This window comes from Callorhinus ursinus, unplaced genomic scaffold (assembly GCF_003265705.2).
Source record: "Callorhinus ursinus isolate GAN/ISIS: 27379988/994484 unplaced genomic scaffold, GSC_fseal_2.0 scaffold73, whole genome shotgun sequence".
NCBI lineage: Eukaryota > Metazoa > Chordata > Mammalia > Carnivora > Otariidae > Callorhinus > Callorhinus ursinus.
This window is the reverse complement of record NW_027397135.1, coordinates 1760519-1784666: the sequence shown is the minus strand read 5'-3', so window position 1 is coordinate 1784666 and position 24148 is coordinate 1760519. Positions and strand designations below refer to the sequence as shown.

The following is a 24148-nucleotide window of genomic DNA, read 5'->3' as shown; positions in this document are numbered from 1 at the left end:
CTGAAACATACAATGACTATAATGATTAAGAGCACTACCCCTAGGTTCAAATTGTTACTCTATTTACTAACTTGTGACCCTGTTCTACTTTGATTTCCCCATCTGTAAAACAGGGATAATACTGGGACCTATCTCATAAGGATATTAAAAAATTAAATGAAACATTGCCTTATAAGCATTTAGCCATGGTGCTCAATAAATGTCAGCTACTGTCAGTATCATTTCTGTCTTCTCCCCAAACTTGCTCCTGTGTTCCTTAATTCAGTGAATGGCACTCCTACCCACTTGGTTACCCAAGTCAAAAACCCAAACAAAATCCTTGAACCCTCTCTCTTTTTGCACCCCTTAAATTTAATAAAGAACCATTTAGTGCATATTCTGTCTCAAAAATATCTCTTGACTGGCTTCTCTTCTCTCATCCCCACTGCCACCACTGTAGCTCAGGTCACCGTCAACTCTCTCCTGAGTTACTCTAACAACCTACCAATTCTTCTGGCAGGCTTCAATCTTGGCTCTCTTCAAAACAACCTCCATAGAGGTGCCTGGGTAGCTCAGTCAGTTAAGCATACAACTCTTGATCTCAGCTCAGGTCTTGATCTCAGGGTCATGAGTTCAAACTTGTTGGACTCCACACTGTTGGACTCCACACTGGGCGTGGAGCCTACATTTAAAAAAAATAAATAAAAAGAAAAGAAAAAGCACCCACCATAATGCTGTCAGAATTATTTTTCAAAATGTAAATCGGCCCAATCTTTTCAACCATATCTGTTTCTCATTCTTCTGTTCCCTATCTCAGTTAATGGCATCATCAACCACTCTAAGATAGAATTTAGAGATCTTCCCAGACATGTCTTCTTCACTCCCCACATTCAATCAGCCATCAATTTTCTGTTAAATCTGTTCTATTCTTCCCCAGTTCCCTGGTACTGCCTCCGCTCAGGCCTTCATCATTTCTTGTCCCACCTGCCTGCAAAAGCTTCTTAACCTATTTCTGCCTAACCTCTGTCCCCACCAATTCATTCTCAACAGTGCTTCCAGAGTAATCTTCCAAAATGAAGAACCCATTATGCCACTTTCTTGTTCATTCACACATTTACTCATGATCCTTTCCCTCATGAAGCTTCCAGTCTATTGTTCCTTCTAATATTGCAAACGAGGCTATTGTTCATAGTTTCACTCCTGTCCACCTTCTCAATTTCAATCTGCAAAAAAAGAAATGTCTTACTAGCCATACTTCTTTCAAATCTCTCGCACTTCTAGGACACTGGATGTGTTCTTTCCTCTGACTGTAATAATCCTCTGCCCTGTCTCACGTAGACAAGTCCTTCCATCCTTCATAAGTCAGCATCCTTAGAAGGCACTCCTGCTCACCACAGCATCCTGAGCAAGTCTCTGTCAATAGCATTCTTCTGAATTATGACTTACTAGTTAGTCTTGACCAGATAATAAACTCTTGAGAAAAGAGACTTTCATTCTGTATTTCCAGTATCGAACACTAGCACCTGATATGTAGTAAGAACTCAATAAATCTTTGTGGAAGGAAAGAAAGGACAGAAAGGAGGAAAAAAATGTCCTCACATTTTGCCACAATGTATTAATAGGTTGCCATAATGGAACATCGTAAAAAGTATTATGTAGGCCCACTGCAGCAATTACAAGTAGGGCTTCTTGGTGCCCAAGATGGATGCTGCAGGGTTGTATAACCTAATCTCGGAAGTGACATGTTATCACTTCTGCCATATGCTATTAGTCACACAGGCCAACTGGTGCACAGTTAGGGAGTGCTAACGCAAGGGTGTATGAGGAGGTAAGGATCATTGCAGCCATTCTAGACACTGGGTAATACACTTGAAGTGGTTTCGATTTGTATTTCCATGATGACAAGTGATGCTGAGCACATTTTCATATGCTTATTGGCCATTATCATGTCTTTTTTACTAAACATCTGCTTCAAACTTTTGCCCATTTTTAATTCAGTTCCCTTAATGACTGTACACAACATTGCTTCAAGCACCCTTAGCATCCTTGTCATTTAACACACTGCAAAATAAACATCAAGCTGATGGAGAGGGGCTGTCGGTTTTGTCCCCTATAAAATCAAGTTGGGGCGCATGCGTGGCTCAGTCATTAAGCGTCTGCCTTTGGCTCAGGTCATGATCTCAGGGTCCTGGGATCGAGCCCCGCATCGGGCTCCCTGCTCAGTGGGAAGCCTGCTTCTCCCTCTCCCACTCCCCCTGCTTGTGTTCCCTCTCTCGCTGTGTCTCTGTCAAATAAATGAATAAAATTTAAAAAAAAAAAATAAAGTTGCCTAACTTCAAATTCCTTGCTACCCAACAACCATCTCTTCCCAAAACAGCTACTGCAAATCCTCTCCATTTGATAAGCCTCCAAATGCCTTTCTTCTCTAGCTTTCATGTCAAATAACCTTACCGGGAAATTCTTCTTTGGGGAAGAATTTTATCAACCCAAGAGAAAATAACTAAAAATACTGATGGTAGTCATTCATACATTAAAGGTTCAGCCATATTATCCTATATTGAAATTTGTCAGTCAAGAAGCCTTATTTTAGTGTGCTAGAGCTGCCATAACAAAATACCATACACCCGGGCGCCTGGGTGGCTCAGTTGGTTAAGCGACTGCCTTTGGCTCAGGTCATGATCCTGGAGTCCCGGGATCGAGTCCCACATCGGGCTCCCTGCTCAGCAGGGGGGTCTGCTTCTCCCTCTGACCCTCTTCCCTCTCGTGCTCTCTATCTCTCTCTCTCTCAAATAAATAAATAAAATCTTTAAAAAAAAAAAAAAAAGAGACCAAAATACCATACACTGAGGGCCTTAAACGACAGAAATTATTTTCTCACAGTTCTAGAGGCTAGAAGTCCAAGACCAAGGTGTCAGGAAGTTCAGTTTCTCCTGAAGCCTCTCTCCTTCATTTGCAGATGACCACCTTCTTGCCACCTCTTCCCATGGTCATCCCTCTGTGCACTACATCCCCAATATCTCTCCTAACCTCTTCCCATAAAGACACCAACCATGGGCGCCTGGGTGGCTCAGTCAGTTAAGCGTCTGCCTTAGCCTCAGGTCATGATCCCGGAGCAAGTCCTGCATCAGGCTCCTGGCTCAGTGGGGAGTCTGCTTCCCCTTCTGACCCTCCCCACTGCTGTGCTTTCTCTCTCTCTCATTCAGTCTCTCTCAAATAAATAAATAAAATCTTTAAAAAATATATAAAAAAAAAAGACACCAATCAGCAAGGGCCCACCAGAAAGGCCTCATTTTAACTAAAATTATCTCTTTAAGGGACCTACCTCCAAAAATAGTCACATTCTGAGGATCAGGGGGTTAGGACTTCAACATATGCATTTGGGGGGACATAATTCAGCCCATAACAAAGCTCTACCCATGCGTGCAGTTTCCAATCAGCTCTCTTACTATCCATCTCTTATCATGTAGAACAGCCAAAAATCAGCAAGATATAGGGAAAACTTGTATCAAGAAAGAAAGAGACAAAACAAACATGAAAAAGAAACTGAGGGCAAACAGATATAAAGCAGGTAAAAGAAACTACCATTACGAATACATCAATATGACATTCTGGAAAAGACAAATGATAAAGATAGAAAACAGGTAAGAGTTGGGAGAAACTGGGGATGAAGAGAGGGAATGACTGCAAATTTTGAGGGGTAAGGGAAGTGTTCTATGCCTTAATTATGGTGATGGTTACATGACTCCATACGTTTGTCCAAAGTCACAGAACTAAATACCAAAAAGAATTTTACTGTATGCAAATTTTACCTCCATAAAAAATTATCAATATTATCAGAAATATGAAGAACTTGCACCTATAAAACAGAAAGAGATACTTGTAAAAAAATATTTAGAGAATAAAAATATGATCTTGGAACTTGAAAAAAAGATACAAGAATGAAAACGTAAGAGAAAGGCAGAAAAATAAAAATAAGATGGGGCACCTGGGTGGCTCATTCAGTTAAGCAGCAGACTCTTGATTTAGGCTCAGGTCATGATCTCAGGGTCCTGGGATTGAGACCTGCTTCAGGCTCCACACTCAGCAGGGAGTCTGCTTGAGGATTCTCTCTCTCTCTCTCCCTCTGCCCCCTCCCTGCTCACTCTTTCTCTCTCTCTCTCAAATATATAAATCTTAATAAAAAAGATAAAGATAAGAAAATCACCCAGACAGAACAAAAAGAAATAATAAAAGTATAAAATGAAGAGGGAGGAAAAATAAAGGATCAGCCTAGGAATTCTGATAATATAGGCTTCTCAAAGAGTGAACAGCAAAAACAGAAGAGAAAACATTAATAAACAAATAATTCAGAAAAAGTTCACAGAACTGAGTGAATTTCCAGATTGAAAGGGCCCTCTGCATGCCCTGCACAGATTTTAAAAAGGTACACACCATTTTGAAAAGATGTATGCACCCTTATATTTACTGCAGCATTATTTACAATAGCCAAGATATGGAAGCAACCCAAGTGTCTACCAACAGATGAACAGATAAAGAAGACATGATGCACAGACACACACACATACACACAATGGAATATTACTCAGCCTCAAAAAAAAAGATGCAGTCATGCCTTTTGCAACAACGTGGATAAACCTACAGGGCATTATGCTAAGTGAAATAACTCAGAAAGACAAATAACATGTGAAATCTAAAAAACAAAAAAAAAAAAATGAATAAACAAACCAAAAGCAGAATCAGACCTATAAAAACAAACGGATGGTTGCCAGAGGGGAGAGGGGTAGGAGGATAGGCAAAATGGGTAAAGGGGAGTTGGAAATACAGGCTTCCAGTTACGGAATGAATAATAAGTCATGGAAATAAAAGGCATGGCATAGGGAATATAGTCAACAATACTGTAATAGCATTGGGTGGTGACAGATGGTAGCTAAACCTGTGATGAGCATAGCATCAACGTACAGATTTGTCAAATCACTATATTGTATATCTGAAACTAATGTAACATTTTATGTCAACTATACTAAAATTTTAAAAATTAACTAATTTAATTAAATTAATAAAAATACACACACCAAGAATGAATAATTCATGGGAATGAAAGGTACAGCATAGGAAATACGGTACATGGTGTTCTAATAGCATTGTATGGTGATAGATAATAGCTACACTTATGGTGAATATAGCATAATATATAGAGTTGTCCCACCATGATATTATACACCTGAATCTAATGTAACATTAGTTCAATAAAAAAAATAAAAAATAAAAAAATGACAAAGTGCTAGAAATTTAAAAAACTAAAAAACTATATTAAAAGACACACATATGGGGCGCCTGGGTGTCTCAGTCATTAAGTGTCTGCCTTCAGCTCAGGTCATGATCCCAGGGTCCTGGGATCGAGTCCCATAGTGGGCTCCCTGCTCGGCAGGAAGCCTGCTTCTCCCTCTTCCACTCCCCCTTTTCATGTTCCCTCTCTCGCTGGGTCTCTCTGTCAAATAAATAAAATCTAAAAAAATAAAAGACACACATAAAGACCCATCAGTGTAAGAATTTGGAACATTAAGATTTTTTGTCTCTGCCAAAATCAGATCTAAAAACTTTCTAGGGAGAAGAAAGCATATGTAAGGGATTAGCTAGCAGAATGTCACTGAACTTCTCAACAGTACTGGAAAATAAAACTTAAAAATGGAACAAAAACCTTAAAATTTTGAGAGGAAAATTTATTTCTCTTTTATTTTTTTCCTTATTTATTTATTTATTTATTATTTCTCTTTTAAATTCTAAACCCAGTCAAGCTCTGAGTCTTGTGTGAGGGTAGAAAAAGAATATTTTCAATCATGCAAATTTTCAAAAACTTTACCTTCCCATTCTTTCTTGGAAAAATTATTTCTAGAGGATACGCTCCACCAAAAACAGAACAAGAAATAAGAAGATATGGGGTCAGAAAATGGTGGATCTAAAGGAGGAGAAAGATGAAAGGAGTCCTCAGGATGACAGTAAAGAAAATAGTAACACAGTAGCTGAAATATTTACACTTATGGTACAGTTGGGAATGAATTAAGGAAAGATATTGCAAAAGCAAATAAAGAAGCCAGACAAATATTAACACAAGGGAAAACAAAAAGGTATATAAGAGCAGCAATGAAGTAAAAATATGAAGAATAATTGTATAATCATAACAATATAAATACTGAATATTTGTCTAGCAAAATTTATTATTTGGTAAGATGGAAAGTATATGTGTAATTGTTGGAAAGGTGGTGAAAGAAAGCTAGCCTTTATCACTACAGATAATGCCTAAAAACAAAATCAAGAAGTAGCATTATAATCATGTTAGTTAGAGATCTGGAGGTAAAAACTAAAAGAAACAGCTAAAAGAACTGAAATTCGTTGTCCCTAGGAAAAGGAAAGGGGCAGAGAGAGACATAAGAGGCTACTGTTTTTCATAATTAACCTTACAAATCTGAAGGATATATAAAACCTTGATTTTCAAGAATTAAAAAATAAATAAGTTATGTTAAATTCATGAGCAACAGGTGAAGTATCATTTTGCTGTGCTGCCCCCTGCAATGCTGTTGTTTTTTTTAAAGATTTTATTTATCTGAAAGGCATGTATCATATGAGCTCACTGGTATGAGGAATTCTTAATCTCAGGAAAGAAACTGAGTGTTGCTGGAGTGGTGGGGGGTGGGAGGGATGGGGTGGCTGGGTGATAGACATTGGGTAGGGTATGTGCTATGGTGAGCGCTGTGAATTGTGCAGGACTGTTGAATCACAGATCTGTAGCTCTGAAACAAATAATACAATATATGTTAAAAAAAAAAAAAAGAAGACGATAGAGGAGGGGAAGAATGAAGGGGGGGGACATCAGAGGGGGAGACGAACCATGGGAGACGATGGACTCTGAGAAACAAACTGAGGGTTCTAGAGGGGAGGGGGGTGGGGGGATGGGTTAGCCTGGTGATGGGTATTAAGGAGGGCACGTTCTGCATGGAGCACAGGGTGTTATGCACAAACAATGAATCATGGAACACTACATCACAAAGTAATGATGGTGATCAACATAACAATAAAAAGTTTTTTAAAAAAAGATTTTATTTATTTGTCAAAGAGAGAGAACACATGCATGAGCAGGGGGAGGGGCAGGCAGAGGGAGAAGCAGGCTCTTTGCTGAGCAGGGAGCCCGATGTGGGACTCAATCCCAGGACCCTGGGATCATGACCTGAGCTGAAGGCAGATGCTTAATGACTGAGCCACCCAGGCGCCCCTTCATTTGTATTTAGATCTTAGAACTTAACAGGATCATGTGTAGATCACATTTCCTCTTTTTCTATATGGACAGTCAGTTTTCCCAATACTCTTTCTTAAATAATTTATCATTTTCCCACTGATTTGAGATTTTCTCTTCATTATATAACAATTTTTCATTTCTATGTATGGCTGTTTCTCTCTCCATTTGTTCATACGTTAATATGTTTTAAAAATTATACTTTTTTTAAACCTTATAGGCTAAATATTCTTCCCTCCACAAAAATTTTAATTCCTGGGATTGAGCCCCACATCGGGCTCCCTGCTCAGCGGGAAGCCTGCTTCTCCGTCTCCCATTCCCCCTGCTTGTGTTCCCTCTCTCACTGTCTCTCTCTGTCAAATAAATAAATAAAATCTTTAAATAAACAAATAAATACAAATGAAATTTAAAGTAAATGAAACCATTAAAACACTAGAAAAAGATGAAAGAAATATGTTGCAGTTTTGGTTGAGGAAAGCTCTTCTCTACCCAAAAAAAATTTGAAATTAAGTCATCAAAGTTGATAGCTCTGATACATAAAATTTTAAACTCAGTACAATGACAGATACCATGATTAAACTTAAAAGATTAATAACAGACTGGAAGGATGGAAACATTTGCAATAAAAATAAAAAACAAAAGGTTTCTACAACATATAAAATACTATTAGAAATCAGTAAGAAAGAGGGGCACCTGGGTGGCTCAGTCGGTTAAATGTCTGCCTTCGGCTCAGGTCATGATCCCAGGGTCCTGGGATAGAGTCCCGCATCAGGCTCCTTGTTCAGCAGGGAGCCTACTTCTTCCTCTGCCTGCCCCACTCCCCCTGCTTGTGCGCTCGCTCTCCCGCTCTCCTTCTGACAAATAAATAAAATCTTGAAAAAAAAAAATTGGGGCGCCTGGGTGGCTCAGTTGTTAAGCATCTGCCTTCAGCTCAGGTCATGATCCCAGGGTCCTGGGATCCAGCCCCACGTCAGGGTTCCTGCTCCGCAGGAAGCCTGCTTCTCCCTCTCCCACTCCCGCTGCTTGTGTTCCCTCCTTCGCTGTGTCTCTCTGTGTCAAATAAATAAATAACATCTTAAAAAAAAATTTTTTATATTAAAAAAAAATCAGTAAGAAAGAAAAAAGCTCAATGGAAAAACAGGAAACATATATATAACTGTCAATTCATAGACAAACAAAAATTTCCAATATGTATAGCAAAAAATGTTTATAGCAATTTCATCTACAAGCAGAAGATGAAAATTATTACAATAAGAATTTTTTTCTCACCAGATTGGCAAACATTTATAAATTACTACCCAATATTGGCAAGGGTGTGGTAAAATGGGCACTTTCATACACTGCAGACTGTAAATCACTAATGACTTTGTAGGGCAGCAATCTAACACTTCCCATAAAAATTTTAAATATTAATATCCTTTGACTCGGTTCTCCAGTTGGTGGAATATAATTCACAAAAAGATTCCACAAGTATGCCTAGACATAGGTAACAAAATGTTTATTGCAGAACTTTTTTGTTTTGATTTTCTGTTTTTCAATCAACATTGTTAAAAACAATTTATATATAATAAATTATACAATTAAGTTTTGCACCTGACTGGCTCAGTAGGTAGAGCATGTAACTCTTGCTCTCAGGGTCCTAAGTTCATGAGTTCAAGTCCCACGTCTGGAGTAGAGATCACTTAAAACAAAAAAAAATTTTTTTTTAATTAATAACAATTAATTCAGTTTTGACATATACATACACCAGTGAAGTCACCTCCACAATCAAGAAATAGAACTTTCCATCACCTGGAATCCTTTGCAAACTATCTTTCCCTCCACTCCCAGCCTTAGGCAACATTGCATTTTCCAGAATTTTATGTAAATGAAATCATTTAGTAGGGACTCTTTTGTGTTTGGCTTCTTCCATAAAGCATAATAATTTTGAGATTCATTCATGTTGTTGCATTGTTTAAAAGATTTTATTTATTCATTTTAGAGAGAGAGACAGAGAGGACGAGCAGGAAGAGGGACAGAGGAAGGGGGGGGAGCAGACTCCCCGCTGAGTGGAGAGCCCGACCCGGGGCTGGATCCCAGGGTCCCGAGATCATGGGTGGAGAGCCCGACCCGGGGCTGGATCCCAGGGTCCCGAGATCATGATCTGTGCCGAAATCAAGAGATAGCTGCTTAACTAAGCCACCCAGGCGCCTTTGTTGTTGTATTTTTATAAGTGAGTAGTATTCTATTATTTGTTATCCATTCAGCTATTGATGGACATTGAGTTGTTTCCAATTTTAGTCTACAGTGAATCAAGCTGCTATGAACATTCATGTACAAGTCTTTGCGTGAACATGTTTTAATTTCTCTTGAGTAAATACCTAGTGGAATGGCTGAGTAATACGGTAAGTGTATCTTGAAATTTTAAGAAACTGCCAAACAGATCTCCCAAGTGCTTGTACAACAGTGTGTGAGAGTTCTAGATGCTCCACATCCTCACAACACTGGGAATTGCTATTTTTTTTAATGTTAGTTATTCTAATGGGTAGATAACGTTTCTTGTTGTGGTTTTAATTTGCATTTCCCTGATGAATAATGTTGAACATCTTTTCATGTAATAATCGGCCATTCATATATCTCCTTTTGTGAATTGCCCTTCTAAGTTTAATACTGAAGTAAATTATTCAAAACCATACAAAAATCCACCAATAGGTGAAAGGTTAAATAAGCACTGGCACATTCATACAACAGACTCTCAGGTAGATATTAAGAAAAATGAAACAGATGTATACATCCTGACATGAAAAGTTGACCAAGATATATTTCTAAGTTAAAAAAAAAATCAAAATATAGAATAGGATATATAATATGATCCTATTTTGTAAATATACATAATAACAATAAGAATGTATGTTGGTAGGGGCACCTGGGTGACTCAGTCAGTTAAGCGACCAACTCTTGATTTTGGCTCAGGTCATGATCTCAGAGTCATGAGACCAGACCACCCAGTGTGGAGCCTGCTTAAGATTCTCTCTCTCCCTCTCTCTTCCCCACACCCCCCTACCAGCACACATACATGTGCACTGTCTCTCTCTCTCTCTCTCTCTCGCTCTCTCCCTAAACAAAAATAATAGTAATAATATATGTTGGTAGTTGTAGGAGCATTCATAAAATTCTATCAGTGGTTAAATCTTGGGGAATTTATGCAGAACTTTTACCAGCTAAGTTATATATTTCTGTAATTTTGCTTCTGATTATGTTTCTAATCAGCAAAAAAAAAGCAAAAAGTAAAAACATAAAGAATCAACAAAATTAAAGAGAAAAATATTTTCAAGAATAAAAACATATAAAAAGACCTCAAATATAAGAAGATATTTTGACATTAGGAATGAATGTACAAGTAATTCTTGTTCCATAGTTCTCCAAAAGTACTGGTCATCTGTACTCATCTCTTTTTAGGGCCCCTGTTTTATTTCAAATGATGCATGAAATACATTTAGGGGTCTCTTCATCCCATAAATCTCATTTCATTACAAATCTATTAAGAGAAGTCTATACTTCTCTACCAATGCCATCTCACAGCCCTAATAAATTAGTAAAATTTTGTTTACCGAAGCAAAAACTTTTAAACTAAATTCATTTCACGTCAGGCAATAGAATTTTACTTGTATGATCTGAGAAGACACCCAGAAAGAACTTCCAGAGCACACTGAAATCAAAATCAATGAATGAGTTTTACACAGTGAAGAGCATGAACTCTGGAGACTGACTGGATTCGATTTCCTGCTCCAGGACTTACTCCCTACTGAATTTCAAGGTAACTTCACTTCTCTGAGCTTGTTTCCTCATTTGAACACCTAAATCATAGAGTTTGCAAGGATTAAATGAAATATTGTATGTAAAGTGTTCAGCACACTTTTTGGCATATAGTAATTGCCTGCTAAAAGTTTACTTTTGTCATTACTATCACTATCATATATGTATCATGTAGTCACACACATTACATAGTCACCCCCTATTAAAGTAAATGACTTATTCTAAATGTTAAAATGGAAAGAAAAATACATGATTATTTTAAGGAACAGAAATAAATATGACTCTCAATACTCTATACTTAAGAAGGATATCTACACATCCATATTTTGCCAGTTTGTGAAAGACAAGAATAAGCTGGATGGCAATAAAGGGTAATTATAGGAGGAAGAACAGTTGGAAAGGGCATCAGTTGTTAATTTGTTGTGATATATCGAGCAGCTTGTATATCGCTCTATCTTATTTAGCCTCTAGGATTAAAAGCTATTATAAGGATATGGCTGAGCAATCATGCAAAAAAGTATAATTATAATGAAGGCGCCATCAATTCTATGCTTGCCAGAGCTGCTTCTAAGACTCCCCTGGCATTTGGCCCTAAGGTTTTCAGGACACAAATAAACTTGAGCAACACCAGAGTAGACATAATTGACAGATGCCCACCTAAGTGGCTCATCTGTGTGACAGCAATCATGGCATCCTTCCCCACTGTACTAGCCAACATAAAAAAAAAAAAAAAAGCCAAGTCATAAAATAAACTGATCAAACAACAGGTCAAATAGAACATGTAATATACACTAGAAGGATTTTTTAATTTGATATTTTACAGAGAACTTACCTACCAGAACTTAGGAGTGAGAAAGCAGAAGATGGACATTTTTTCAAAGCATGTTCTTAGTCTGCTGAAGCTTTATTTAGAACAGTTAGCAGGATGTTTTCTTTCTAGCATGTGTTAGAAGTCTTGAAAAAAAGCTCTGTTCCTAATAGTATAGTTTGACAGGTAATTATAAGAGTTCAGAGTACTTTAAAAATTAGTATCCACTGGAATACATTCCAGGGAAAGTAGAATTTCGGAGCTGTAAAAAGCTGGTGTGGGAGTGATGCTCAAGCTACAAGGCAATCACACCATTTAGAGACAACCAGAGGATAGTTAGGTGGGTAATAACTTACAATAATTTATAATCCACCTCTGCTGACACCCTGTTTCTTAACAACTGTCCTTCACCTATAAGAACTTAGCTATTACTGTGGGATTTGCAATCAAACAGGTTTTGGAACTGTTGGGTGCCACTATTTTAACAAAAACTTGAGAAGTTTATAGGAAGAACGATGCAAAAAGATCAGACAGGGGGCTTCTGAGTCATGAATAAAGCACGTCACAACCAAAATACAAGTCAGTGCTAATCCAAAATCCCTCTGCTCTTCCAACTTCCCAGCTTTCTTTTGCAGTTAGCTTGGGGTGAAATGCCTGGGGTCTGGCCAATGAAATGGATAGGCACAAGTAACACAAGCCAATTCAGGCCTGATCCTTAAAAATATCCCATGAAATCCTCCAGGCTTCTCTTCTCCTACTACTGTGACCTTGGAGGCTGCAAGTTTCAAAGAGTGAAGCTAGATGTGCAAAAAAGATGTTTTTATTGTATTAAGCCACTGAGATTGCGGGCTAATTTGTTACTGCAGCACAACCAAGTCTATCATGACCACTAGAGATACCCAGCATTGAAGGAGAAAAATGGTAGCCTCTAATCAATATCACAGCATCAAAGCTAATAACTGATAAGTCCATTTCAGGACAGTTTTACTGTCCCTTTAGCAGCAATCTTCAAACTGAGATATGTGAATACTTTCCTAAGAGGTACATGAATCATTTTAAGAAATCAATTTCCAGGTTTTCAACTTCCATACATATTCTTGCCTAAAACTGATCAGCCTATGACTAAGCCTTCTTTCATAACCCTTCTCCCCACTAAGCTAAAGAAAAGCATATTCGTCACACATCTCAGATCTTACTCTCACCTTAGTTCATATTATAAAATGTATTTAAGTGTTAAAAACTTTTTTTTTCCTAGGAGGTAGACCACAATACAGACTGGTATGCGGAAAGGTGGAACACTACCAATTTATAGACTTTATAAATCAATTTAGAGTTAGAGAATTTATAACCAAAAGTCAGCAAGCCAGAGGAAAAAAATTCAATGTTCAGGACTCATTAATGGGCCATCCTGAAGTTAACTACTCAGATGATCAGAAGTGGCTGAACCAGGAACTGGTGGAGCAAATGACAGTGACTAACTACTGGAATATGAGTGCTCACAAACCCCAGAGGCTCCTTGAACTCAATGCTGGTGGTATGGCTGTCCTCTCCAAGAAGACTAACCAAAGGTAAGTTATTTGCACAAATAAGAAAAAGGCATCCCTTCCAGAGAACTGGCAAAACAGTGCTCACTCTAGGTTGTTGATGAAACACTGTCATAAGTACTCGAGGGAAATTATAATTTAGTCACAGCAAAGAAGAAAATGTGTGTGCAGGGAGTGGGAGAGGATGCTGCAGTGTTAGACTGTGAACAGGATGAGCCCTCTTTTGACACACAAAAAAGATACTGAGTCCTATTCTACAGAACACTGCAAATATTTAACTAAGAGGAAAAGAAGGGAAGGGAAGGCATAGGAAGGGGCAGCCTGGAAGAAGTGTGTAGGGTGGATATGCATGTGAAAAAGAATATGTTTCACAATTTGATTTGCTTTTAACAGCTTCCAGTGGGTAATTCTGAAGAGGAGGAGAGATGTCTAGAGAGAATTTAGGATGCCTTCTGTGTGAGGGTCTACGGAACCCTCCCAGAAACTTCTCTTCAAGTAGCAAAGATAAATATTACTCTTCAAGGCTTTTAGAGTTTGGGGGGATGGAGAAAGGAAAACAAAGAGGATGTTTCCACGTACAGAGGCAGAACTTAATGTGGCCTAGCATATGTTCATGTTACAAACTCGTTAAGACTGTTAATACAGATTTTCAAATTGTCCATGAGAAAGGCAGTATTTATACTGGCACCAGCAGTGTATGAAAATGGTATTTATTCTCCATCATCTTCCATAACCCTGGATATGATCTCTTGGTTTTGTGGGATTTTTTTTACTTGTTTGTTGCAAATTTGACAGTTAAAAATTTGCATGGCACTGTCATTTTAATTTGCATTTAATGACTTCGGAAATTAAGTTCTGAAAGTTTTTCATATTCTTGTTTCATGTCTTCTCTTACAAATTATTCTTATAAATTCTCTTATAAATTATTTTGCCCCATATTGCTAACTCACATTTATCTTATTATTGATTTATATGGATTCTTTATGCAGTAATAGTATTAACCTTTTACCATTCATTTTTCGTGAAAGTAACTTTTCCCTATCTCTTGTTTGCTTTTTTAGTTATATTGGAATTTCACTTTTAAAAAAATCATTTTACTGGGGCGCCAGGGTGGCTCAGTCATTAAGCGTCTGCCTTCGGCTCAGGTCATGATCCCAGGGTCCTGGGATCCAGCCCCGCATCGGGCTCCCTGCTCGGCAGGAAGCCTGCTTCTCGTGTTCCCTCTCTCACTGTCTCTCTGTCAAATAAATAAATAAAATCTTTAAAAAAAATAATTTTACTTTCCACCTCTGGTATTATTTCAAGATTCCTCAAGACTACCCATATTTCCAGTGATTTGCTAAAAGGATTCACAGGACTCAGCATATAGTTGTATTCGTGACTAAGGTTTATTACAGCAAAATGATATATGACAGGGTCAGCAAGGGAAAAAGACAGGCACAGTCTGGAAAAATCCATGCACAGGCTTCTTATGTTCTCTTCCTTTTGTGAGGAGCCACACCAAGCAGCTTCTTTCTCCAGAAACAAACAAACAAAAAATAGGGCAGCATGTCCAATGCTTCTACTCAGGGAAGCCTATTACAAACTCAGAATCTAAGGTTTTTACTGAGGGCTATTCACAATGACATGCTCTGTTTCCCATGTACCAAAATTCCAGACCAGAGGAAAAGCAGGTTCACCATAAATCACAAGGATTGTACAAACCACTTAGGCACCCTTATTAATTAGGAAGCAGTTCAAGTGCCAAGTTCCCAGATGTCATCCAAGGGCTAACCTTCTAAGATGGTCCTTTTAAATACAGCAGCCTGAGGTGGCTCAGTCGGTTAAGTGTCCAACTCTTGATTTCAGCTCAGGCCATGATCTCAGGGTCCTGAGATTCAGCCCCACGTTGAGCTCACATTGGGTGTGGAGCCTGCTTGAGATTCTCTCTCTCCCTTTGCCCCTCCCACTCTCTCTCTCAAAAAACCCTATGTATTTACATAGGGCGCCTGGGTGGCTCAGTTGGTTAAGCGACTGCCTTCGGCTCAGGTCATGATCCTGGAGTCTCGGGATCAAGTCCCACATCGGGCTCCCTGCTCAGCAGGGAGTCTGCTTCTCCCTCTGACCCTCTTCCCTCTCGTGCTCTCTATCTCTCATTCTTCTCTTTCTCTCAAATAAATAAATAAAATCTTTTAAAAAAATAAATACATAAATACATAAAAATTTTAAAAATTAATAAAAAAGACAGCAGCCTGAGGCCTGCTATGTTAACTCTTTTCTGCACAGGTACCAAGTTCTCCCAACCCTAGATTATATAAATGCTTATGTATAGGTGGGTTTCCCATTTAAAAAGCTTTTATTTTCCTATTTAAAGAGTTAAGCTATCTAAGGCTTATTTTTTTCTATTTCAATATTAATAGTTGCTTCTTGGATAAGCAATTAATATTTTTTCTTGCTTTCTGTTTTTTTTAAACACTTCAGGTTACCTACAAAATATACGTATTTTTTTTATAATTGGAAAAATACAAAAACACAACTTCCAATGAAATTAAAATTTTATTTTCTGATTTCAAAATAAAAATTTGTGTCTTGAAGACAATAGTTATACTCTCTTAGGTTTTCCTTCATATTGAAGTACTCTGTCAGCAATTTTATTCTCAATGAAAATTTTTGTGAGTTAATGCTTTAACACCTGTGTTACACCTGAGTAAAGAGTATTAGTCTACAGGGGAACCTGGGTGGCTCACTTGGTTAAGTGCCTTCATCTAGGGTCATGATCCCTGGTCCTGGGATCGAGCCCCCACACGGGGGGCCTGCTTCTCCCTCTCCTGCTTCCCCTACTTGCGCTCACTCTCTCTCTCAAATAAATAAATAAAATCTTTAAAAATATATATTAAAAAAAGAATATTAGTCTACAGGAAGTCATTATGTAACAATTCACCTGTGCTTGACTACTACAGAAAATGCATACATGCTTAGAGTTGAAAAGAAGATGATTAACAGTGAAGTTTGGCTCTCAAGAGAATCCTGAGAACAAGTTGCTTCTAATACTTGCTTTATCAATGAAAATATTATGTAGGTGATAGTTAAGTGATCCACTTGTTCAGTATAGGCCTAATCCTGTCAATGACTGAACTAATCACATCCTAGAGAAACACTGACTTTTTTACTACTGGAAGTCTTTAACATGAAACAGCTAATAACAGGACCTCTATAAGGAAAACAGATAATCTGAAAGTTGCAGGAAATATTAAGGTAAAGCTTATACTCTAAATATACATACAAACATCTCTATACATAAAAATTATTAAATATACTCTCCTGTAATATGAAGTGTTTTACATCAAAAACATATGTTTTTAATATTTACGTTTATGCATTTTTAGCCTGAGAGTAAACACAAGGTTCTGGAGCAGAGATCAGAGTTATTATTACTTACACCAAGAAATGTATCACTTTTCCCACACCTAATACGCCACAGGCATCATAACAAGAGCCAGTTGGTTAGGCCGGTCCACACAGGCGTTGAACCACAGGAAAGGTCCCCAAAAGTATGAATGTGGGAATATGTATATTATAGTTGCCCAACTGCTACCTTTCCCTGAGAAAGGCAGGAAAAAAGCTAATCTTCCTAATGTAAGTAAATTCTCCTTAGAAAAGGGAAGGTCTTAGAGTTCTTACCCTTTGGAATGTAAATAAATGTCTCCCAAGGGAAGATTAACTTCACAAAGTTTACAATCTCAATCTTGAATGTCTCCCAGGCTCTGAGTTTTATAACCTTTGGAAAAAAGAACAAACTTCCTGGGCATTCTCTAACAATCTAATCTCTTAACAATCTTTTATTTTCCAAATCTTGCCCTTTAACCCAGGTTCTAGTTTTCTTGGCTTTCAAAGCTGAGACCATGCAGAAACATGAAAATATACACTTCTTGAAACTATACAGTAAAACAAACCAAAACATTTATATTCACAGCTCTTGTTAATATCGGACACCTCTTAAAATATTGGCTTTCACACCCTTTCTGGAGAGCCCTGGGAATTCCTCAGAGGTGCCCCAGAAGCCTCTTTTCAGAGGGCCATTTAGAGGTGCAGAGTGAGCAGGGCTCTGAAACCCCAATTCCTGCTTCAAATACAGCCTATCTGCTCTCAAAATTTGGGCTTCCAATTATGTTTTTTGAAGATGAGGCTCTACCAAAAAAACAAAAACAAAAAAAAAAATTGAAATCCATTGGGGGAAAAAAAAAACAAAAAATCTTAGGCAACCTAAATAAAATAAAAACCTGTCTTATAGAAACAGACATGGTTCCATTTACATTTACACTTAAATTTCCTTGGCTTGGTGCTCTTACTTGCATTGATGTGAAACCTATAAAACACATACCACCACAAAGTTAACTGATTATTACTGGGGCTCCCCATATAGTTCACAGGTACTCAGAAAGTTCTTGATGTTCTGTCTGTTGATGTCCTATGTATACAATGCCATTTGAAAAAAGGAACTGAACACTTCCATGAAAGCACTGCCCTATCCAGTATCCTGTTTTCTACTGCTGATCCTCCCTAAACAGTGCTGTAATTCTCTTTTGGGGGGAACCCAAACCTCTGTTGCTCACAAAAGTAAGAAGTGCCCTTTTCTCTCCACAGGACTGAGACTTCAGGCAGCAGTCACCATACTCTCATATCCACCATCCCAGTTCCTCTCTTTTCTACTTCCATGTAACCCAACATAAAACTTCATCCCCCTCCCCCTCACCTCTCTTCCCCTGAACTCACTACCATACAAATAAACTCAATACAAATAGATGCCTCAGACCCACCAGTTCAGGCACCCAGATTGCAATTCCCATGCTAACAAATGGGAAGATTCTAGCAACATTTATAAAAAATCAATATTAAGGTTATATGTGATAATCTCTAAATCTAAAATAATATGCTATACAGCACTTTCAAAATTTTACAATGTTTATTTATCTATTGCATTTTTCAAAGGGCAGACTGAGTGGATCAGTCGGCTAAGCGTCTGCCTTTGGATCAGGTCATGCATGATCCCAGGGTCCTGGGATGGAGTCCACGTCAGGCTCCCTGATCAGCGGGGAGTCTGCTTCTCCCTCTGCCCCTCCTCCCCACTCATGCCCTCTCTCTCTCTCAAATAAATAAATAAAAATCTTAAAAAAAAAAAAAAAAGGACAGACTGATTGCCAATTTATTCATCTTTACTTAGGGGAAAAAAAATCTCCTGGGATTCAAGAAGCCTGAGTTCTGATTGCACCTCTGCTTGTTCTGTGAACTCAAGCAAGTCACTTAACTTCTCTTGGCCTATTTCTCATCTCTAAAAAGGCAAATGGCCTATTCTCAGAAGGGATCCAAGTGGAATCTGGAGTTTTCACATAATTATTAAGGATTAACTCTCCCTCAACCCTCATACATACCTGCAAACCTGATGAAGGGCACACTGTCATGTATAATCTGTCAAAATTTTGCACCTTATTTCTTCCCTTCCCCCATTTTTTTTTAAAGATTTTATTTATTTATTTGAGAGAGAGAGAGAGAGAGAGAGACAGCTGGAGAGGGAACACAAGCAGGGGGAGTGGGAGAGGGAGAAGCAGGCTCAATTGAGCGGGGCTCAATCCCAGGACCCTGGGATCATGACCTGAGCTGAAGGCACACGCTTAACGACTGAGCCACCCAGGCGCCCCCCCCTTCCCCCATTTCTAATGCAAGCTCGCATGTGTAGACATATGAACAAGACATCACAAGGAAGAACATTCTAGAAGGGTAAGCCAAGTAAAAAGACAATACTGTATTTTAATCAATTCTGCAATCATTTGCCAGTTATAAAAAAAAAATCAACAAAGGTAATTTTGGTCCCCACCACCCTCATTTTTCTGCTCCCTTTACCCAAAAAAGTAGATTGGTTGACGGTAGAAAAGGTAAGACAAGCGAGAATCGCTGAACGATAATGATGTGACCGACCCAACCGTTCATTCGATAAATATTTGAGTGCCCAATTATCAGGCATTAAGCTAAGCACCAAAGACAACGGCCAAAAGCTAAATTTTGGGCCAAGACAGAAATACACACTAAAGTGGATAATCTGGGGTCCTCACCCCTTAACTGCATCACTAAGCCTTGATGGCATTATCCCGACTTGATCGATTCTACGGCTGTGTCTAAAGGAGAAATGGGATGAACAGAATTCCCTCAGAATAAATAACAGAAAGCCATTTGTGTCTCCACTCCTCAAGGAGGATGCAAGCTGAGAAGACATCACACTTCCGCTAGCCCTGTCACCCCGCAGGTCATACACACCTGCCAGGTGTATAGGCTGACAAGCACGGTCAGGGCCACCCGCCGGGCTGTGATTTCAGGAGTCCTAAAGTTCTTTAAGATTCTGTTTCCCACGAGCTGATTTGACGAGTCAGAGTGGACTACCATTCCCACACTCTGAGGGAGTAAAGAAAGTTCTACAAAACGGTAGTACATGTAAGCCACATCTTCTAAATAAAATCCTGGCACAGGTGTCTGGCACAAACGCGTGTTTTATTAGACATGAGGTGTCATGCTTGGATTAGCACATTTTTCTTTACAACCAAACGTCTGTGAAACAGTCAAGATTTTCAGAGCTTTCGTCAATGTTTTCTTTGAAAATCAGCATCTCTGCCTCGGAGCCACCTCCCTAACCCGCTTCCATTTAACAAGAACAAGGAAGGGAGTAAAGTCCGACATTAGTTAGCACAGCCTCTCCCCCCAGTTCTGCAGAGCTTACTCTGAAATCCTTTCTGAAATGCGGCCGGGTGTACCTTTTCAAAGTGAGTTAAACTCGGGAGACCAGACAGGGTAGGGGTAAGGCACAGACGCGAGGCGTCCGCCCAGTACGACCGCGCAGGGGCGACCTCTCGGCCCCCGGCCCGGACGCCGAGCAAGGCGACCCCGGGGCGGCCGGGGCGCGGGGCCAGGCCGGCCGCGGGGCCACCGAGCGAGGGCCCCGAGAGGCGGGAAAGGCCAATGGGTGGGCTGCGGGGGCAGGAGACACTTCGGGAAAGCGCGGGCGCTCGCCCTATGGCGCCGCCCGAGGGGGAGACTGGGGCCGGGGTCCCCTTCGCCGCGCGGACCGCGTCTCGGAGGGTACCTGACTGCGGGCGGCCGGTCCACAAAGCCCTCCCGCCGCCCGGGCGGAAGAGAAGCCCGGTTCTCCGCAGAGCCACGACCCTCGCCACCGTCGCCAGCATCGCGCGCCTCTCAGATATCCTAGGTCCCCGCGTGAGGGAAGAGCGCAGCGCGCGCCGCCCACCGCCTCAGGGGGCGCCCGCGAGCACTTCAGGCCCCGCCCCCCGCCTACTGGGCGGGGCCCCGCCGGGCACTGTTATCCCGGCAGTGCTTTCTGGGCCGTGCTTTCCGGGTCGCGCCTTCCAGTCCGCCCAGTCGTCTGGTCAGTTGGTCCCGAGCAGGCACCGCAAGACCATAAAAGCCTTTGCTGGAACCGAGTGATCGGCTTTTGTCCTTTTTCTGTCTTTACTTAAGCCCGCTTAATCTCTACCCAATTCGGTAACCCACTTCTACCCTGCGCTTGACGGAACCTTTGTGAGGCCGGAACCGATATGCTATATCGCGCTGGCGGCCAGGGGACTGTTTTGGCAGAGGACCACCGAGTCTGTGAGAAGGGTTGGTCGGGACAGTTCCGGCGGGAGAACGCGGCAGTGAGGTCCTCGTCTTCGTCTCCTGATATGCACCGACAGAATTTTCGACCCCCGACTCCTCCCTACCCCGGCGCGGGTGTAGGAGGTTGGGGTAGCGGGAGCAGCTTCCGGGGTACCCCGGGCGGAGGCGGACCGCGGCCGCCCTCCCCTCGGGACGGGTACGGGAGTCCGCATCACACGCCGCCGTACGGGCCCCGGTCTAGGCCCTACGGGAGCAGCCACTCTCCGCGACACGGCGGCAGCTTCCCGGGGGGCCGATTCGGGTCTCCGTCCCCTGGCGGCTACCCTGGCTCCTACTCCAAGTCCCCCGCGGGGTCCCAGCAGCATTTCGGCTACTCCCCAGGGCAGCAGCAGACCCACCCCCAGGTAATAATAGCCAGCGTTTGCCGAGCTCTTACTGTATGGCAGGCATGGTACTAATAATAATCCCTTTACATGGATTATTTTGTCTAATCCTCTATGAGGTGAGATACTATTGTTGGCCCTGTTTTGCAGATGAGTAAACTGAGGCTGAGAGAGAAGTTAAGTAACTTACTTTAGGTGACCTTAAGTAGCAGAGCTGTATTTTCTGTTTCTAGAGCCCTCCTGCTTTGAACTGGTACACTGCCATTCCTACACAGATTTCCCTAATTTCCTATCCTTTGCCAGGGATCTTGCCAGTTCGTCTGAGTATATTATTCTCCGAGGGGTAAAAAAAAGCGAATGAATCCCCAGCGTAGAGCTCATCGGAGTTCAAGGGTTACAGACTGGTGCCATTTTCCTTCTACTGGCACGCTTTTTGGGGCAGGGCGGGGTGGGGGGGCGAAGGTGGTGGAGGGGGGAGCTTCAAACTACACTGGCTTGTGCTCCAAGTCTTCTTAAGGAAAAATCGGTGATTTTGGAAGTTTCCCATTCCTCTCAGTGAGAGTGAACACAGGAGACCGAGGGAGTGTTTCTGGTGTGTCTAGGATTTCTGTGGTTTAAAACTTGAACGGTTTCCTACTTTCGTTGTGCTAAACCAACCCCACCCCTTTTGAGTCTGGAGCTAAGTAGATAAAATTTCATAGGATGGAAAGGTTCTTGAAATTTTGAAGTTGTAGGGTTAAAAAAAAGTTTTAATTTCCTTCCAGAAAAAAAGGTGGAAATTTTAAGGAAAATTTGAAACACAATTTATTTCATCACCAGTTGTTAGTTCTGCAGTTATTACATTAGAAATCGAAAAGTATTTGAGCTGACAGTTGGCATGGAATTATTAATACATGAGTATGTCAAATTGGCTTAAATACTTTTACAAACAAAAACACTAGATTAAAGGAAGAATGGACTTTGCATTTGAACATGTTCGGGTTCAAAACACAACTTTTAACTAGCAATGTGATCCCCACTAGCTTTAAAAAATAAGTGCCAATTATCTCTACAAAACATTTTTTTAACTGATGATTTTTTTTCTAAAGGGTTCTCCAAGGACATCTACACCATTTGGATCAGGGCGTGGTAGAGAAAAAAGAATGTCTAATGAGTTGGAAAATTATTTCAAGCCTTCAATGCTTGAAGACCCTTGGGCTGGCCTAGAACCAGTATCTGTAGTGGATATTAACCAACAATACAGCAATACTCAAACATTCACAGGCAAAAAAGGAAGATACTTTTGTTAACATTTCTGAAATTCACCCGGAAGCTTCATGTGTCAGGAACATCTTGGACAAAACTTTTACCCATGTAATTAAGTTGAACCCTAAGATGGTGACTTTGAATAATTAGTTGAGTCTTCTTGGTATTTTTCATCATATCAAGTATTGTTGATATTAGAAAAGACATACAGTAGAATAACTTGCAATATTTAGCTCTTTGAAAGTGCCTACCACATTTTAGAAGATTTACAGTTTCCAGATATTTAAAGTTCATGGTTATATAATGGACATTTGTCTTTCAATGGTTTTCCAGTGTTTTAAAATAAAACATTTTGTCTTTCTAGATATATTGTGGTTTTGTCATATGCTAAAGAAGTAGAATTATTAAAATAATGCCTGTAATCACTTGCTTAGAACTCATAGGTAAATATTTTGCATACTACTTTTGAAAATGAAATAAACCATCCTTTGAGCTGTAGACAGTTCTATATTTGTTCACAGGGAAAGAGGGTGAAGGAAGAGAACAGAAAAGAATTCTATTCATATTTATTATAACCATTGTTCTTTGTGCATATTTTATGTAATGCTTTTGTAAATGCATTGAAACTTGATTGAAAGTCACAGAAACCCACTTAAAGGGTATTTATATTTTTTATACTCATTTAACTGGAAAGGGCAATGATAGACCTATTTCTTGCATAGACAGATTAAAGTGTTCTGTATCTGAATTTCTCAACATCTCTCGATATTATGGAGTCATTTTCTCTTGAGAGCCAAGGAAGATGGGTACCAGCAGTCTGAAATCACTTCCTTTGTGAAGAGAACATCTCCCAACACTGTCCATCCCAGGAAAGACAGATTTGTCATGCCTGGATCATGTTTCTGTAGTCCTGAACTAATAATTGGCCAAGGCAGTGAGGCCTAATTAGCTTGAACTATGAACCTCCCCCATAATGAGATAGGGTCCCATAATCTTCAGCCCCACTAGGCCTGCCTGGATTAGAAGAGCGGTTTTCCAAAGGAAGGGCTGCTACGTGTGTATACCTACATTAACTATTTCTCCCCAAATATTTAAACAAAACTGAGTCTTCTAACATTCAGGCTTTTTAGATATCTTGAGATCACAACATGATGAAGATAGAGCTAGTTAAAATTCTCTTTAAACATTCCCAAAAAGAAACATCTAAAAATGAAATGGTCACACCACCTATTTGAGCCACACTCAGTTCTTATCTGTTAGGTCTCTCACAGAGGCAAAGAAGAAAAGGAGAAGGGAAGGAGTTTAGACTAATAGAAGCTCCACAACAGCCAGGACTATTTCTACCATTTAAAAGCTGGATGAGTTATTTAACTTCTCTATGCCTCAATTTTTTCATATGTAAAATGAAAATAGTACCCATGTCATAGAGGTGTTGTGTTTGAGGATTAAAAGGGTTTATATGTGTGCA

At 40.0% G+C, this 24148-nt stretch overlaps 2 protein-coding genes across 4 annotated transcripts in view; one reads left to right on the top strand and one right to left on the bottom strand.

Annotated features, from left to right (window-relative positions):
- SUGCT (succinyl-CoA:glutarate-CoA transferase) overlaps positions 1-20670 on the bottom strand; it is an 814926-nt gene extending 794256 nt beyond the window's left edge. For all 3 annotated transcript variants that reach the window (XM_025853115.2, XM_073886887.1, XM_073886888.1), the window contains exon 1: positions 20523-20670. In XM_025853115.2, coding sequence (XP_025708900.1) covers positions 20523-20622 — 100 coding nt within the window. In that variant the 5' untranslated portion in view covers positions 20623-20670. The remainder of the gene's footprint in view (positions 1-20522) is intronic.
- A 115-nt stretch (positions 20671-20785) lies between these two features.
- MPLKIP (M-phase specific PLK1 interacting protein) lies at positions 20786-23178 on the top strand. Its single transcript, XM_025853170.2, has 2 exons — positions 20786-21456; positions 22524-23178. The coding sequence occupies exons 1-2, from the start codon at positions 20992-20994 to the stop codon at positions 22722-22724; spliced, it is 666 nt and encodes a 221-aa protein (XP_025708955.1). The 5' UTR covers positions 20786-20991; the 3' UTR covers positions 22725-23178.
- Positions 23179-24148: the final 970 nt, after the last annotated feature.

What these genes read in the sequence shown, in the direction of transcription:
- MPLKIP (XM_025853170.2), top strand. Translation starts at nt 20,992, where the DNA reads ATGCTATATCGCGCTGGCGGCCAGGGGACTGTTTTGGCAGAGGACCAC. An exon ending in AGCAGCAGACCCACCCCCAG is followed by an intron (nt 21,457 to 22,523) that starts GTAATAATAGCC and finishes TTTTTTCTAAAG; the next exon opens with GGTTCTCCAAGGACATCTAC.